This window comes from Ochlerotatus camptorhynchus, unplaced genomic scaffold (assembly GCF_037179485.1).
Source record: "Ochlerotatus camptorhynchus isolate MF236.1 unplaced genomic scaffold, CSIRO-AGI_Acam_v1.1 ptg000289l, whole genome shotgun sequence".
NCBI lineage: Eukaryota > Metazoa > Arthropoda > Insecta > Diptera > Culicidae > Ochlerotatus > Ochlerotatus camptorhynchus.
The window spans coordinates 11,884-28,817 of record NW_027040778.1 but is presented as its reverse complement, the minus strand read 5'-3'; the positions used below and the strand labels follow the sequence as shown (position 1 = coordinate 28,817).

Here is a 16,934-nt window from a genome sequence, read left to right as displayed (position 1 = left end):
AAATTGAAACTAAACATGGTTCATGAAATTTAATACCCGCATCCAATAGACCAATACTTGAAGAATATAACTGGAAGGATAAAAAAAATGTGGTTTACGAAAATTCCCAAGAATCTGGAACTTTGACATTGGTGTAGAGTCTGAAACTAGAACTTTTCTTTAAAATTTTCTTGAAACTTTCTTGAAATTGATGATTGAAATAATTAAAATGTGAGATTCTGATAAATTTTCAAGATCAAATATTTGAAAAAAAATATCATACTGGAGTCATAATTGTCAAGGCTCTGAGACTAGGAAGCATTTAAAGGGTTAAAACAAATAAAAGAACAATCCATAGAATCTTACGGAGAAACCCTGTAATTTCTAGTAAAATTTAAAAGTAGTCAAAGTGATGATTTCAAACAATTGAGGAGTATAATTTACGAAGTTCTGAGCAGAATTATTCTGATATGAAGTCCTTAGAAACTGTTAGATGAATTTGGAGGGATTTCTGTGGAGAAAGATGCAAGGTCTAAATAAAATTCTTAGGAAATTTTGGAAGATGCCAAAAGAAGTTGTGAAAAGAAAAATTTAAGGAAAATTCCTACGTATTCTGAGAAGATTTGCAAGGGGATCGTGAGGAAAATGACAGATTAGGGTCGCGGTGTTGAGTACTTGACACTGATGAAGTCTGCAAGTAGTAGACGAAATACGCGTATCTGTCAAAAGACAAGCAATTATAACGGAATTTAAAGGAAATAAACCAACCCACTCAAAGCATTGTTAGACAGAGCTTGGAACCCTTTTTTTGTCGTTTTTCGAGTCTTTCTGACGTTTTTGGGCCATGGCTGGAGATTGTTTTGAATATTTTTTTATTTATAGAGTTTTGTGGTCATTTTGAAAATCTTAAGTCGGTTTGGAGCTCAGTTTGAAGTCTAGGCCATTTTGGAAATTTTGGACCACTTTTGGTATCATTTGCTAAAAAAGGGTCAAAATTTCCAAAATGGCATAGACATCAAGCTGACCTCCAAACTGACTTAAAATTTTCATTCCTATTTTCTGGGTCGTTTAGTCGTTTTTGAGCCATGTTTGGTGGATAGTTTTTGGAATTTGTGGGCAATTTTTTTGCGATTTCAGATTATTTTGAAATTTTAAATCCAGTTTTACGCATATTTCCTCGTTTAATAGAATTTTTAATGGTTTGGGTCATGTTTACCGTTTTCTTGGGCCTTTTTTGTTTTGTCATTTTGGAATGTTTACGCCAGTTTGGCAGTTTGGCAGTTTGGAGTCTAGGCCATTTTTTTAGACCATGCTTGGCGTTATTTAATAATTTTTGGAATTTTTGGAATTTTTGTGTTTTCTGTAATTATGCAATTTTAAAGCCAACTTAAAGTCTAGGACAGTTTGAACTTCAGTTTTTTTTTGGTTTTGGGTTTGGCGTTTGTTTTGGATCACTTTTCTTTTTAATTTTTAGAGTTTCTGGTCATGTTGCAAATCTTAAGTCAGTTTGGCCAATGTTTTGGCAATTTGGAAATTTTGGACCATTTTAGGCACGGTAAAAAATTCCCAATTTTACTGACTTAAGATTACCATTCTCGTTTTCTGAGTTTTTTTTTTTTTAAGTTTTTCGGCCATGTTTGGTAGATCATTTTTGGATTTTTTGGGCCATTTTTAAATCCAGTTTGTCACCATTTTTTCACGATTTTGGGTCGTGCTGGGCGTTTTCTGTATTTTAGCTATTTTTATAATAATTTTGGAATTTTAACGCCAGTTTGAAATTTATGTCATTTTGACATGTATGGACCAAGTTTGACGTTTTTAATCATTTTTGGAATGTTTGCGTTTCCTCACCATTTCTGGAATTTTAACGTGATAAGATCCGGGAGCCCAGGCTCTGATGCTACTTCCAGGGGACAATTATCTGCTACCAGAAAACATTCAATAATTGCTTCGCAGCCAATTTGATGGTGCAAGTGTCCGAGATTATCTCCCTAGATAGCTCGAAGTGTCAATGCAAGACCCTGGATCGTATAAACCTAAAGTCAGTTTGCAGTCTACGTCAGATTGAAGTTTCGACCATTTTGACATTGTTGGACCGTTTTAGGCGCAATTTTCCTCCTTTTTTTGTTTGGGTGTTTTTGACGTTTTTGAGCCATGTTTTGGGGTTTGATGAACCACTTTTTGAGTTTTTGGTGCTTTTTTATGCATAAAGGCATTTTAATTTTCTTACTGTTTAAAAGCTTGGCTATTTCCACAATTTTGGACCATTTTTATTATTTTTAGGATCACCGTTGTTGATCAATTTTGCACCATTTTTCTCGTTTTTGGAATACTTTTGACATTTTTTTCGTTTTAATTTAATTTTAGAAAATGTTAGCCTTTCTATTCTAAAAAATTCAGGTAAGTCTTGATAGTGGAGTAAGTAGAGAAGCACCGACAAGTTTTTAAACAATTTGACTTTCAAAGATGTTGAAGAATTAATAATTTTGATTGTTTCTTTATCAACGTGTTGGGGTTTTTAACAGGGCAGAAAGTTTATAAATAATCTACCAACTTATCTGAAAATACTACCCTTCTGAAATAACGTAAAAACGCAAGATTTTGTTGGGATTGAACCACTGTACGATGCACATAATCTTCCAAAAATATGTATGGAAGATTTGGGTGTATAATCAAAAAGACTAAGACGACCTTTGCAGAAAGCTGCAGAAAATTTATTGTGAATGAAATTAGTCCCATAAAATTTGACCCAATTTTGAATAAATTCGAGTTATCCAATAGGTTCTAGCTTCGTTATCAATATGATAACAAACGAAGAAATTCACCGATCGCTCACGGCTACGGATGAGCTTCCAATTTACAGTAAATGCGCATTTGTATAGTATTACGATTCTAGCCATACGTTGGGATTAAAATACTTCTTATCGACGATATGCAGTGGCGTTGCCTGGTGGGGGCATACTCGAGATTCCAAAATCAAAATATTGCCATTTCAACACTGTAAATCAAAATTTCTATCTGATTATTGAACATTTTGAAGAGACAGTATGCTAGTGTCGTTGGGAAGATTGACAACTATATAGTTGTTCACTTTGTGATGATACGTAGTGTAACCTTTTCCAAAGTTTACAAGCTGAAATTTAATGCTTGGTGATAGTTTTGAAATTAATAATAAAATACACCTACAATAGTGTGAGTAAATGTAAATTTTTACACAAGAGGATTATTAAATTATATAAACTATAATTATTCAAATGAATTGAGATCAAATTTCGCCTTTTGAATTTAAAAATATTAATTTTCTGGCATCCGGTGTTTAGTTGGGTTGTCACGCAAATTTCCGAAAAAAAAAATATAAATCGGAAAACTTGCAGCACGACAAAAAGAGCCGATGTGTCGTCAAATAAGACCCCTCTCAAACCGGTTGGCAATCAGGAGCTAGAGTAGTGTAGGTAGACTTTGAAATTTAAACATAGCTAGCGTAGGGATTTTAGGGGGATTTCACTGCTCGCATCTCTACGAAATTGGTCTCGGTATATGCGACCTGGTGAGATATCGTACGATCCCTTTTGTAAGCATGGGACCAGGAATGCTATATAAGATCGTCCGGCCCATAGGGACGGTCTATTATACTTGGAATAGCGAGAAGATATTTGGCAAGCGTGAATTAAGTGAAATTGTGCTGACAAAGTCTTCCTTTTCAAATTCACGTGTTTAAAGTTAATAAGATTTGCTTTAGCAAATAGTGGTTTGGTTCACAAACAGTTGTTACGGTTCGTGGAAAGTGATTTCGGCGTAACTTGTAAAGCCACCACGTGGCCTTGGTCCTCCTTATCGCCAACGTTGAGGCCAGTAGTGGAGTGACGGTCGAGACGTTAGAAGTCGGCACATAGACTATCAGTGAAGTTAGCCGACCGGAATTGCAAGGCGTCGCGAGTGTGAACTAAACCGAAAATAATTCCTCTTAAAGAAAGTGTGCACACGAACGCTATCCAGGTTTGCCAATGGTCGTCCGTCAACATACAGCCATCCACCGTGAAGATCCCCTCCGACCGAAGTCAGAACCGGAAGCAGTAGTAGCAGGAGTTCCCCCAGGTCGGTTGGGACCCGATGAAGCTCAGCACAGCAGACGCGTTGACCGGTGGAGAACCGGTGCGGTGCATCCTCCGACGGTACCGTGGTGACGGTATCACGACCAGCAGCAGGAACAGCAACGAGTACAGCGTGTCCGTTCTTATTTTTTTTATTCTCGAAGTAAATTTAAAATTGAATAAACCATTAGTTAGTTTGCTTTCCGTAAATTTTTTGCTTTGAATACTATTCTTGTGTGCACCGAAAATTGATTTCAGATTGGTTCGCTTTCGGCAGCAAAAGGAACAGGTGAGTTCCACTAGTGCGTTTGGTCGACCCTGAGAATTATTAAAGAGGTGAGTTAGCTCGGCTGGCTAGTGAAGACGTCCGCGCCAAATACGGTGGGAAGTCTTCATTAGTTACAGTAGGTTCTTGCAAGCACTGGTCCTTCAGAAGACCCGACATCTTGTAAAGTGGACAATTCTAAAAGCTAATTCTTCAGCTGATTCCAAATCTGTATCACTTTTAAATTTTTTAGGTGATTTTGGGCTCGATATTCCCCTACTGTAACACTTAGTAAAATGATTCAAAACTCCTTTCGGTCCTTAGTGCTAACAGTGTTTGCTCAATGAGTTCAACCTCTCTTCTACTCAGATTTGTTTTTCAATTTATTTTATTTTTTTCCATTTGTCAAACAACCATCATCAAAACGGTTGTTCGTGGTATGCTCTAGTTAAATTGAACTAGTGGTAAAATGTTCTTGCAATTCAGGATTAACATTCAGTTCACAATCATTGTGAAGCTCTCCTAAAAATTCTGCTGAATATCGGCTTAATTTTTTTCATAATGTTCACAGAAGTTCTCAACAAAGGGATGGGATTTGAACTCCTGACTATAAGCGTGAGAAGCATGGTTGGACATTTTACGGGTGATCCACGCAGAGATCAAATATCTCAAAAATGTCACCTAGTTTGCGCAGTGCTCGTTAAATGAAGGGGGTAACACTCTTTAAAAACATTTCAATAAGTGAAACCAACGTTGCAAAAAAATTTAATATCATTTATCGAGTTTATCACCCGCCCCCGGTGTCACCCAGGCACGCTACGACACTGGCGATTTGATTTCTTATCATAAGCCGTCTAGTCTTTATTCGCTTCCTTATCGCTCTGGCAATGTTTGTCTATTATAAAAAGAAGTGTTAAATATAGCATATCTGCGTTTACCAAAACACTGTTTAGCACCCACTCATAAGTGTACCGGAGTCTCTCAGGAAGTCATAAAATAATCAAGCTGATATGAACACTAATTCTTGATTCAACTACATTTCGCGAACGTGACTGACGAGTTATAAACTTTTGATTGCCCCAAGCCATTCGGTGGAATGTGGGATTTCCGATTCCGATTGCAGGGCGTATTCTGCGATTTATCCCATCCCATTTTTAGGGATGACGTAAGTGCAAGTTCCAACTAATCGAAACACAAAAATTCCCATTCTTCCCGATCAAATCAGTCGACTTAGTTCGGCTTCATTAAAAAATCCCTCGCGTCAACGGCAGTAGTGGCGAGGGACTTTGTTGTATTTCTGACGCATCTTTCGTACCATCATCGTCGTCATAACGGCAATGTCACGAGTATGTGCTGAATTTTTAATCAAATTCTGCTTCCCAACGCCTCCCTCCGGTTTGTTCATCATCGGATCAGGATTGTGCTTTTGTTTCGCGAGAAAGCAGAAAAACGGATCACTGGAAATTCAGCCGCAGGGATTGACACATATTTGACGACAAGGCGGGGGAATCGCGCTTCTTCACATCGCGTGGGACGCAATTTATTGCCTTTTCTGGCCGTCCTCAAATCGCACTCATCGCGAAAAAAAAGTGTGCCATAGCTTGTTCGCATTTTTTTTCTCTCGGCCGAAATTCGAAATCAAATTTAATGTCTTTTGCCGTCGCTATGGGGTGTGGTTATTCAAATGGTCGTTAAAATCACACATGATGGCGTACGGGCCTTTGCTGGAAGGTAATTATTGACAAGCAGGTTTCTACGTGCCGATTTAGTCTAATAACTGTCGAATTTCTGTGGTCGGGACTGGGAATCGCAGGCACAGCCGCACAGGACCAACTTTTAGTCAATAAACTGTCATAAATGTGTGGACGTTATGGGAAATGATTCGTCCGGTTGTTGGTTGAGTCGTTAAAGTGTGTAGATTTTGTTGTTCAAGCTGGAAAGTGCCATCGGTCCATTTAGTTGCCACCGTCCACCCGAGTCCAGAATGTAAATAAAATGATTGAGGGATATGGGCATGTGTGGTTCGGACTCCGGAGTCTAGGCAGTATGAGAGGATATTCCATTAGCGTTGAGCATGAGCGCCGCAACTCACCTTCCAAATTTGAAATAATATTTGGGAGATACCTACTTTTAATTTTTGTCAGTTACAGCGCAAACAAAAATGGTCAAAACCATTGTGACGTCACTGAGAATGTGTCATTAGAGCAATGCTAAATGTTCTTTCATTTAAAAAATTCAACCATGGGAGCATCACGGAGCCGATAAGCCTTATTCGTACTTATCAAAACCAATGCATTTTAATGCTAGTAAACGAGCTCACATTTACTCAGAAATTATATTTTATATTAGAATTAAACTTGACTGAGTTGACTTACAGTTCCAGATCAATTGTAGAAGTATTTCAAGAAAATTATAAGGAGAGCTACAGGTAAGTTTGATGCATGACAACCTACGTGGTGGCCATTTGTGGTTCTCTCAACGTGAAGCCAATTTTAACGTTTTAAAATACAAATACATTTGAGTCACCACTAAGGACACTTAAGTAGACACTTAAGTAGAAGCTATTACGACACACACTCTTACTTTAAAGAATTTTTGTTTTAACTGTTTCTATGAAAGTTGTAAGAACGATTGCGAAACATTGCGATTTGAAAAAGAAAAAGGCATTTTAACCGATTTTAATTCATTCATAGCGGTAAATTCATTCACTAAAGTGAGAAGAAAAATAGCATTGGTTGGAAGCTAAAAGATAGTTGACCAAGTGTTGATTCTACCAAGAAGATGACTGCAGATATACTTAGAATTGGCAGCAGTAGAGCGAATCCGTTGAAGCTCCCATGAATGCGTTCCAGGAAATGCTTAAGGCTCAAGCAGCAAACTTCGAGTGGTAACCGTTCTTGCCACCACGCAGCAAAGGTTTCAAGAGCTGGAAACCATTGTCAGAAGTCAGAACAACGAATCTCCGCAACCCGCCGCTCAGATACCAGTCGTCGAAGTCAACACCAACCAACCAGCAAAAAGCCGCGACCAACCCCAAACTGTTCCCCCAACGATCCCTCCAACCGACTCTGAGAAAACCCCTGTTACTAGCGAGTACGAGGAGGCCGAAGAAGAAGTCACCGCTGTATCTAGCGACTTTTCGGCCTCATCGAAATCCGAATCGAACACGACTCTAACTCCTGATACCAGCCTCAACCAAAAACGTAACCCCCATGCCGCAACGCTCTTTGATATCCCCCTCCACCTCTAAATCGGCCAAAAGACCCATCAAGCTTGTTGATCCAACTAACCGACCGCCCCCCAAATTCCCCAGCTTCCAAAGTGCAAAGTGAACTTCTCTGCAGCGGCGCGTCCCCTTGGGTGCTTGCCCTGCAAGAGGTCAACAACGTTACGGTGGACCAGATGAACAGAACACTAGACGGCCAATATACCTGGTCCATTAAAAAAGCGGTCCAACCTCCGGAGATCCGTTGCTATAGGAGTCCGCAAGGAAATCCCTCACCGAATCGTTGATCTGGATACCGACCTCCCGATCATCGGCATTCAGATCCAGAATCCAATTAGCATCTCCATCACCTGTGCCTATGCCTATCTGCCCTGCGGAAGGCTGCCCAGCCTGGACAATCGGGTTCGCAGAATACTTGCTCAGCTACCGGAACCCAAGATGTTTATAGGGGACCTGAACGGCCACCACCCGGCCTGCGGTTGCCCACGAGCGGCGGACCCTAGAGGCGTCACCCTCTGCGATATTTTCGAGCAGGAAGATCTGGTCATTTTAAATGATGGCGGCCCAACGTTTTTCAATGGTCGGCACACCACCGCCATTGACGTGTCCACAGCCAGCCGTTCTCTGGCGGGCAAAGTGCTCTGGTTGATTAACCCGGATCTATGCGGTAGCGACCACTATCCGGTAAAGATTCGGTTATCCGCTGCATCGCCCCCAGAGAACACCCGAAGACCGCGGTGGCAGAGATGCTGATTGGGAGGGTTTTCAGCACACGTACCGAGCCCTCGCGCAGAACCAGGAACCCACGAACATCCCAAGCATCACGGAAATCATCTATAAAGCCACTAGCACCAGTATACCCAAAACTGACTGTGTCCCTGGGCGGAAGGCACTCCGCTGGTGCAACGACGAAACTAAAAGGGTAGTAAAAGTCAGGTGGATGCTCAAACGCATCTCCCCAAACGATCCACCAAGATAAGAGGTCTTCGCGAACTTTCGCCAGCAGCACAACAAATGCCGACAGGAGATCCGGACGGCGAAGCAAAATTGCTGGTTGGACTTCCTGGAGAGTATCAACGCCGAACAATCGTCAGCGGAGCTATGGAGTCGTTTTAACGCCCTTAGCGTTAAGCGGCGATTATCTCCGCTCCAGATTCGAACAGACACCGCCACCATCAATGATCCAACCGTCGTAGTAGACGAACTGGGCAAATACTTCGCCAAACTATAAGACTTCTTTATATGCCCTGGAACCGCTGAGTTCCAGAAGGGAACCCCCTAAACCCCAAGTTGCTGGTCTTGACCAACGGCAGCTTCCAGGGTTGGCACTCAAGATCTTTGTAGGTTCCGGGTCTCAGGGCGTATAGGCGTGGGAGACTTTTCGGACACGGGAGAACCTAACCAACACTATGTAAACGGTTAAATACCTGTTTATTAGATTTGACGGTACATTGCGGGCGGTGGGCGGCGATGGGGATAGTTCGGAGGTGGCGCTGGTCCAGAGGACGCCGGTACAGTGCGGGCGGCGGGCGCCGATGGCAACGGTGCAGGTGAGACTTTGGGGTGAAGTGGGGATGAACGTGATGGCAGCCACTACATGGGCCGAGCCAATGGCCACGACCAGGGCGATCTCTTGGTGCCGGCGAAGCTAGTAGGACTTCGCGGGGTACTCGGTGACGCAGTGACCAGTGGTATTTCTCGTCTGTAGCTCGGTAACAACCCACACAAAGGCGGTGGCTCCGATCAAGGCGTGCTATTGTGGTGGCTGCTGGTGGGGACGCCACTGGACAGGGCTTGGCACTAGTAATAGCCAAGACAATGGCGGCGGTGATGGAGGTTGACTGGTCGCCTGAGGCCAGAAGGGGGCCTGATCCCCGGTAGCGTAGCTGCTCGTTAGCGCAACCGACACGATAGATGTCGTTTGGCGGAGCAGGCACGGAAGGTCATCCAACACAGCTTTTTCCAAGACCGTTTGCGGTAAGGCGAAGCCACGACGTCGAGGTGGCAGAATATGGTCACTTAGACTCTTCGTCCGTAAACTACACGAAGAAGGTTCACTCCGTGATCTCCTTTCTGTGGCTCGATCCCGACTGCCTTCGCACCGTTGTCGTTCTCTGCTCCCGATCATGCGCTCACTCGCTCTCCCCTGAGAGAGTTTCCGTCCCAACTTCATTCAGGTTCAGTGGATTCCATCCACCCACCATTAGCACTCTCTGATTAGCTGTTCGGTCACTCTTCTGATCTCAGCCGCCCGCGCATTCAAACTTGCCGTTACAAATCGGAATAAATAAATTCCCTAACATAAACATTCTTACTCTTCCGTGTCGTTTAATTTTTAAGTCAGCAATGTTACCCACCGGTAACAAAACTATCCGGCATCTCAAAGTACAGCGAAAGCTTCCTGGGAAGAACTCGTGTTCGCTCTCAGTCGGAGCAACGGGAACTCGGCTGAACCGGACGAAATCGGTTACCCGCTGCTAAAGCACCTTCCACCCGAAGGCAAAACGAAACTTCTCGACCTTTCCAACCAACTCTGAACCGCTGAAGAATACCCAGAAAACTGGAGAGAAAGCCTCATTATACCGTTACCGAAAACCAATGTCGGAACCAAGGACATCACTGGGTTCCGTCCCATTGCACTGACCTGCTGCATGGCCAAAGTCCAAGGGGCTGCTTGACCATCGGCAGCACGCCTTCAGGTAAGAGTATGGCACCTCCACCTAATTCGCCACTCTTGGGGAAGTCCTGAAGGTGGCAAAGGACCAAGGTCATCACGCGGAGATCGTCTCGCTGGACATCTCCAAAGCGTTCAACCCAAAATGGACACCAGATGTATTGAAGAAGCTTGTTGATTGGGGCCTGAAAGGACACATCCTTCACTTCGTCCGGAACTTTCTGACCGACCGATCTTTTCGGGTTTCGGTCGGAAACGTGCAATCCGGAAGTTTCAGTGAGGAAACCGGAGTGCCACAAAGTTTGGTGATTGCGGTAACCCTCTTCCTGGTGGCCATGAATGAGGTCTTTGACCAACTACCCAAGAACGTTTACATCTTCGTCTACGCGGATGACGTCCTCATTGTAACGATGGGTCCCACCCTGCAGAGGACGAAACTGAGAGCGCAAGCGGCAGTCTGCTCGGTGGTCAGATGGGCTGACGCTGTTGGTTTTCAGCTTTCCGCCGGCAAGATCGTGCGCTGCCATATATGTACCACCAGGCATCGCAACAACGGACAGTCCATCATGATTAAAAAACAAGCAATACCGACCAACAACACCGTGAGGGTCTTGGGAGTGCTCCTCAATCGGAATTTATCCTTTGAGCCGCACTTCCAACAAGTAAAGAAGGACTGTCGCAGTCGGTCCAACCTGGTTAAGACCATCTCCCGCCCCCACCGATCCAACAATCGCGAAATCCGCTTCCGCGTAGCTCGAGCCATCATCGACAGTCGCCTACTGTACGGTGTAGAGATTAGATGCCTTGCCGCCGAGGAAGCCGTCCAGATTCTGGAACCGGTGTACAACGGCTACGTTCGAACAGTCTCCGGTCTCCTGCCCTCTACCCCGGTATCCTACCTTTTCGGACCGTTTTCACCGCAGCTACTGCTACCAAAGCCGCTGCCTTTCTCGCTAAAACGTCGGGAAACAACAGGATCGTTCTCCTCGACGAGGCGAACCGACTCCTCCTCACGGCCGCCGACGTAGATCTCCCTCCAGTGGCCAGGGTCCACTGGCACGGAGACAAAAGTTGGCAATCGCACAAGATCAAAATTGACAGCCAAATCAAGGACCGCTTCAGGGCAGGAGTCAACTCGCTGGCTTTACGCCGGACAGTTGTCGAAACTCTCGGGGCGCACTACCAAGGTTATGAAGTTAGGTACACCGACGGCTCTCTCTCCAGGAGCGGAGTGGGAATGGGGGTCTCCGGAGATGGTTTGTTTGTGAGCAGATCGCTCCCGACCCAATGCTCGGTGTTCTCAGCTGAGACAGCGGCCATTCTCCACGCGGTTAAGTTACCGGCCAACCGGCCGATATTAGTCGTAGCTGACTCACACAGCGTGATATTGGCCCTAACAACAGAAGATGCTCAAAAGATGTCAAAAAGTAGACGATTCGGAGAGCCTGGGACACCGAGTGGAGGAACAACAGGACACATCTCCTTCGGAAGATCAAGGCGACCACCTGGAATGATCAACCAAACCTAAGAAAACAACGATTGGTGTCAAGGCTGCGCACCGGGCACAACAGAGTCTCCTACAACTTCGGAGGAACACCGTTCCGGAGGACCTGCGAAACCTGTGGAGTGCCAGCCACCGTGGAGCACATCCTCGTGAACTGCGCGGAGCTGGAGGACCGTCGGGCTGCCTTCGGCTGGGAGTCAATCAGCATTAGGAACCTGTTGGGCGATGAGTCCCCGGCAACAGCCGCCCTCATCACCTTCTTTAAGGAGGCGAACCTTTACCACAATATCTGAGTGTTTCCGTTTTGTTGGCCCTTTTGGCAGTTTTCTACACCACAGCCAAGATTGGGAATCTCCTTCTGAGAACCCAATTTTTCGATACGGAATTTTCACTGAACGTAAACCGCAAATTCACGGATTTCACCAGACCCAACTGCGAAACACGTTCAGAAGCACTTTTGGTACACTTTTGATATCAATTTCGTTCGAAAACACTTAATTTTTTTGCAAAAATAGTTGCAAGCGAGCCAACATCAACATCGATCGTGCCAAGCTCTTTCACGCACCTTGCAGCGCGTAAATAAACTGAAATTAAAAATTATCACTCGCGATGCCACTAATTTCTGGTCCGGGAGAAAAAATCAAATAACGCAGACAGCGACATCTCTTCTGATGCTTGCAAACATGATGCATCACGTTTTCTTTCTCGCTTCAAAAACTTCCCAGAAAGCGATAAAACTACCACTCACACACGCATAGCCGTCCGGGAGGCAGAGCGCCAGCGCTAATCCGGCAAATGCTGCCGAAAACTATGAAAGCGAATGCACGCAAAAAAAACAGAGAACAAACTTAAAACACAACCGTGCCCAAAGGGGAACTGCACTCCATTTTTGCTTTAAATGAACTGCAATTCTTACCAAACTGTGGTGAGTTTGAGTTTTATGATTTCTGCTTTAAATCCGAACGTGACCCGAAGCTACCGTCACTGCTGGCAGCAGTAGCTTCGTGTCTGCCATCGATGAAGAGTAAAGAGAGATAGTAAACGATGCTTTCTCTTTCTAAGAAAACGATGTACAACGGAAAACGGAATCATTTTTGTGCCGAGTATCTCTCAAAAATTTACAAAAAAATTAACATGTTGCCAATAATCTCGCAATATCAAAGGAGCTTGTGAAATCAGTATCAAATATGATATTTTGCTCCAATATCACGCGTGATATTGAGAGCTGATTAAATCGGATAAATATTATTTGATTGATGATTTCGCCAGCCCTGCAATGGCTATAAAACGCCCATGCATTGTTATGCCAAAAATGACATAGGATCGGTAAAATGGTACATTCACTTTAACACATTTTGTAGTTCATTTATTATTTGTCCAGGATGAGGATTGAACTCGTGACTATCAGCCTGAGTGCACAAAATATTCTCCCATAATATTTCCGGTACACTGAAACCTCCGTTTACGAAGTCTTTTTTTACGCAGTATTCAATTTACGTCCCTCTTTTTACGAAGTAAATCCCAAATAACGAGTTTTCTTTTTACGAAGTAAATTCCAAATAACGAGTTTTTTTGTGATTTTGTGAAACTGGGATATGCTGTCAAATACCCCATAATATGGATATTTTTGGAATCGGAGCGACGTATAGGGACCGGAAATCGATGTCTGACGCCATTTTTAAATCCAATATGGCGGCTTCCGGTTACAGAAAAACGTGGAAATTCTGCCAAATGCCAAATGCAATATGGGTATTTTTGGAATCAGGGTGATGTGCAGGGACTTGAAATCGATATCTGACGCCATTTTGAAATCCAAGATGGTGGCTTCCGGATACATAAAAACTTGGAAATTCTGTCATATACCCCACAATCTGGGTATTTTTGGAACTGTAGTGACGTGTAAGAACCGGAAATGTATGTCTGACGCCATTTAGAAATCCAAGATGGCGGCTTCCGGTTACAGAAAAATTGGCAAATACCACTAAGTCACCCCGATTCTTAAGATACCCATATTGTAGGCTATTTAATATTATTTTAATGTTTGTATGTAATCGGAAGTCGCCATATTGAATTTTAAAATGTCCATCAGACATGGGTCTTCAGTCCTAATAAGTTACCCCGATTCAAAAAAACAGTATTTTTCAGTGTTTCTGTAACCGGATGTCACCATCTTGGATTTCGAAATGGTGTCAGACATGGATTCCCGGTTCTCACAGGTCACCCCGATTCCAAAAACATCCATATTGTGGGGTATTTGACATAATTTCCATGTTTTCCTGTAACCGGAAGCCGCCATATTAGATGGCATCACACATCGATTTCCGGTCCCACATCACACATCGATTTCCGGTCCCTAAACGTCACTCCGATTCCAAAAATACCCATATTGTGGGGTATTTGAAAGAATTTCCAAGTTTTTACGTCACTGGAAGCCGCCATCTTGAATTTAGAAATGGTGTTAGACATCGATTTCCGGTCCTTACACGTCACTCCGATTCCAAAAATACCCATATTGTGGGGTATTAGGCAGAATTTCCAAGTTTTTCTGTAACGGGAAGCCGCCATCTTGGATTTCAAAATGGCGTCAGATATCGATTTCCGGTCCCTACACGTCACCCTAATTCCAAAAATACCCATATTGTGGGATATTTGACATTTTTTTTTCAAAAACCTCTTTTACGAAGTAAATCCCAAATAACGAGTTTTCATTTTACGAAGTTTTGGTTCGTAAATGGAGGTTCCAGTATAGAAACATCAAACGGCCTCTGCACAGTCAGTTTTCAACAAAATGAGTTCAAATTTTTTAGGTGGATGGTCAGCACCTGATTTGAAACCGGTCAAGGCTCTGAACCATTTGGTGGATTATTTTAACTTTTGGTTAAAATTTGACAGATGGAAAGTTATCGATTAACCCTACTATTCTTTCTGACAGACAAGAAGTTAAATGTTGACAACCGTGGCTGAGTTCTTTTCGAAAACCGGTCGATCAACAGCACAGAGATTTTCGAACATCAAGAATAACTTTCGAAATGTCACTTTTAACCACGTGTTAAATTTAACTCGGCAAATGGTTCACAGCGTAAGCACCGTGGAGAGAAAATTTAAAATGTTACATCACTCTAGTAGGCATAGATAACCCATCCGTCCCGAAAGGGTGAAAGTAAAGCTTTAGTAACAAGCCCAAAATGGAGCATCATTGGAGCGAAATTACCCTGAAAATGATTCTTGAAATTGGCAATAACTACAATTGCCCCTCCAGCGTTCGTGCCAAGCTGGCGTCACTGCTGCCGCCAAAGCCATCCTGTCCGGTGTACTGTTTGGTTTGTGTCCGTCCTAACATAGCATCACCGTCATCGTTATGCAGATGGTGCATAGTTTTAATGGATTTGTAAGTTTTGCTTTTTATTACCCACCGAGTAGTGGCCACGAATGCAAATCAGGCACTCGATGAGCTCAGCCACCGTAGAACCAACATCATCAGTGTGTGTCGGCTGGCTGGATGGCTGGATGATTTTAGCATAGAAACATAAAACATGGAACGTGGTGGCGCTCTTAGCTCGGATCAGCTCCGGAAGTAACTCATCCCCGTAATCCCCACGGATGGAACCTTTCCTTAAGTAAAAGCACGTACTGCCCTTAACAGACTGAATATTCAAAGCAACTTACCAGCTCGGTTATCCACCAGGACCTCGTCCACTCCGGCGCCCACCGGGGAAGCGTACCGATCGGTCGTTGTGGATGTCGCCTCGTTGCCAGTCCATCGGTTGTCCTTGTTGAGCAGCAACCGGCCGTTGATGGGAGTCTGCTGGAACTGGTGCTGCGTCACCGGATCGCCATTCAGCTTGAAGAATCCCAGCACCAGGAAGGACCAGATTCCCAGCCCGAAAATGAACTTGAACACCACGCGGGTTTTCGGCGACATTCTGTGGGACATTTTTGTGTCGTTGCGTTTTCGCTTCTGCTTAACTGCGATTTTAAGGTAGTGGTTGCTTTAAGTGATGATTCTTGTATTTGATTTTTTTTTACAGTAATTGATTATTCTAGTGTAGCTGGGCTATGGTGCTGACTGACAGGTTATGGGTAGTGTTGTGAGTAGCTACTTAACGATCATATCGCACGTTATGATGACCCGTATGATGAAGAGGTATGTCTGAAAAAGAGAGAAATTTATCGAAAAATTAGTCGTGTTTCTGTCATTCAAAGATTCAATCATCGCAGTGAAATTAACTGAAAACTTGTTCCACGTGCCAATCCGATTCACCTGACCCGATCAAACTTTCCCACACACACACACACACATGCCTTAGCAAAAGTACCGTTTCCATCGAACCCTTCAGTTGACGACCGTCATCAATCAAACACATTCCATTGACCCCACTCTGGCTGGTGCTTGCTCGTCAGAGACACCAACAGCATCTAAATCCACGGTCAACCTCATAATGAACGTCGTTGTCGTCGTCGTCGTCTTCGCCACCGAATCTAATGAATGATGTGTGTCTCAAGATGTTTATGTGTGTGTGAAAGAGCTCGTCTGTCTCTAACAGCATCTAACCTCTTTCACGGTCGACCCAGTTGTGAACCAGGCCTTGAAAGCCTTCTAAAAACGTGCCTCTCGCCAAAAGCGAACCTTTACAAACGGCCATGTCCAATCAAGCCCGCGGCTATTATTTCTCCAATCTTGAAGCATCTTCCCAGTCCGACGGTGCGAAGGAAGCGAAAAAATCGACAACCAATGCTTCTTTCACTGCCCATCTGACGCGACGCGAGCGTTTATCATACCCACATGCTGAGGAAAGCATTTTCCGCCTAGATTTCGGCGCCACCTAACCCATTCCATGAGCAGCAGCAGCATCATCAGCAGGGGACACGAGGGGCAATTAGAGTAAAAACAAGCGATTAGAGTGGTTTCTTCTCCCTTTTATTGCTATTATTATCTTTATTGTGGCCAAGAAAAGGAGAAATGGGAAATCGCCTTCTCGTCGTCAGTGCCATCATCATCAGTCGTCAACCGTTGCTGGATTTGTTCATCAGGTAAATACCTTTGTCATCACCCACTTGTGAGCTGGACCTTGCGTGTCAGATGGTGATTAAGAGTGGAATTACACATTTCGTGATTTGCTCGGGGTTTCTTTCAATTGTTCGTCTCTTGGTGTGCTTTCTTCTTGGATTCAATATAATGTTTTGGAAGACAAATG

At 43.8% G+C, this 16,934-nt stretch overlaps 1 protein-coding gene across 1 annotated transcript in view; it reads right to left on the bottom strand.

Moving 5' to 3' along the window:
* Nucleotides 1-15,889, bottom strand: part of LOC135706706 (uncharacterized) — a 73,475-nt gene extending 57,586 nt beyond the window's left edge. Inside the window, exon 1 of the mRNA XM_065228355.1 lies at nt 15,406-15,889. Coding sequence (XP_065084427.1) covers nt 15,406-15,673 — 268 coding nt within the window. The 5' untranslated portion in view covers nt 15,674-15,889. The remainder of the gene's footprint in view (nt 1-15,405) is intronic.
* Between the last annotated feature and the right edge of the window lie 1,045 nt (nt 15,890-16,934).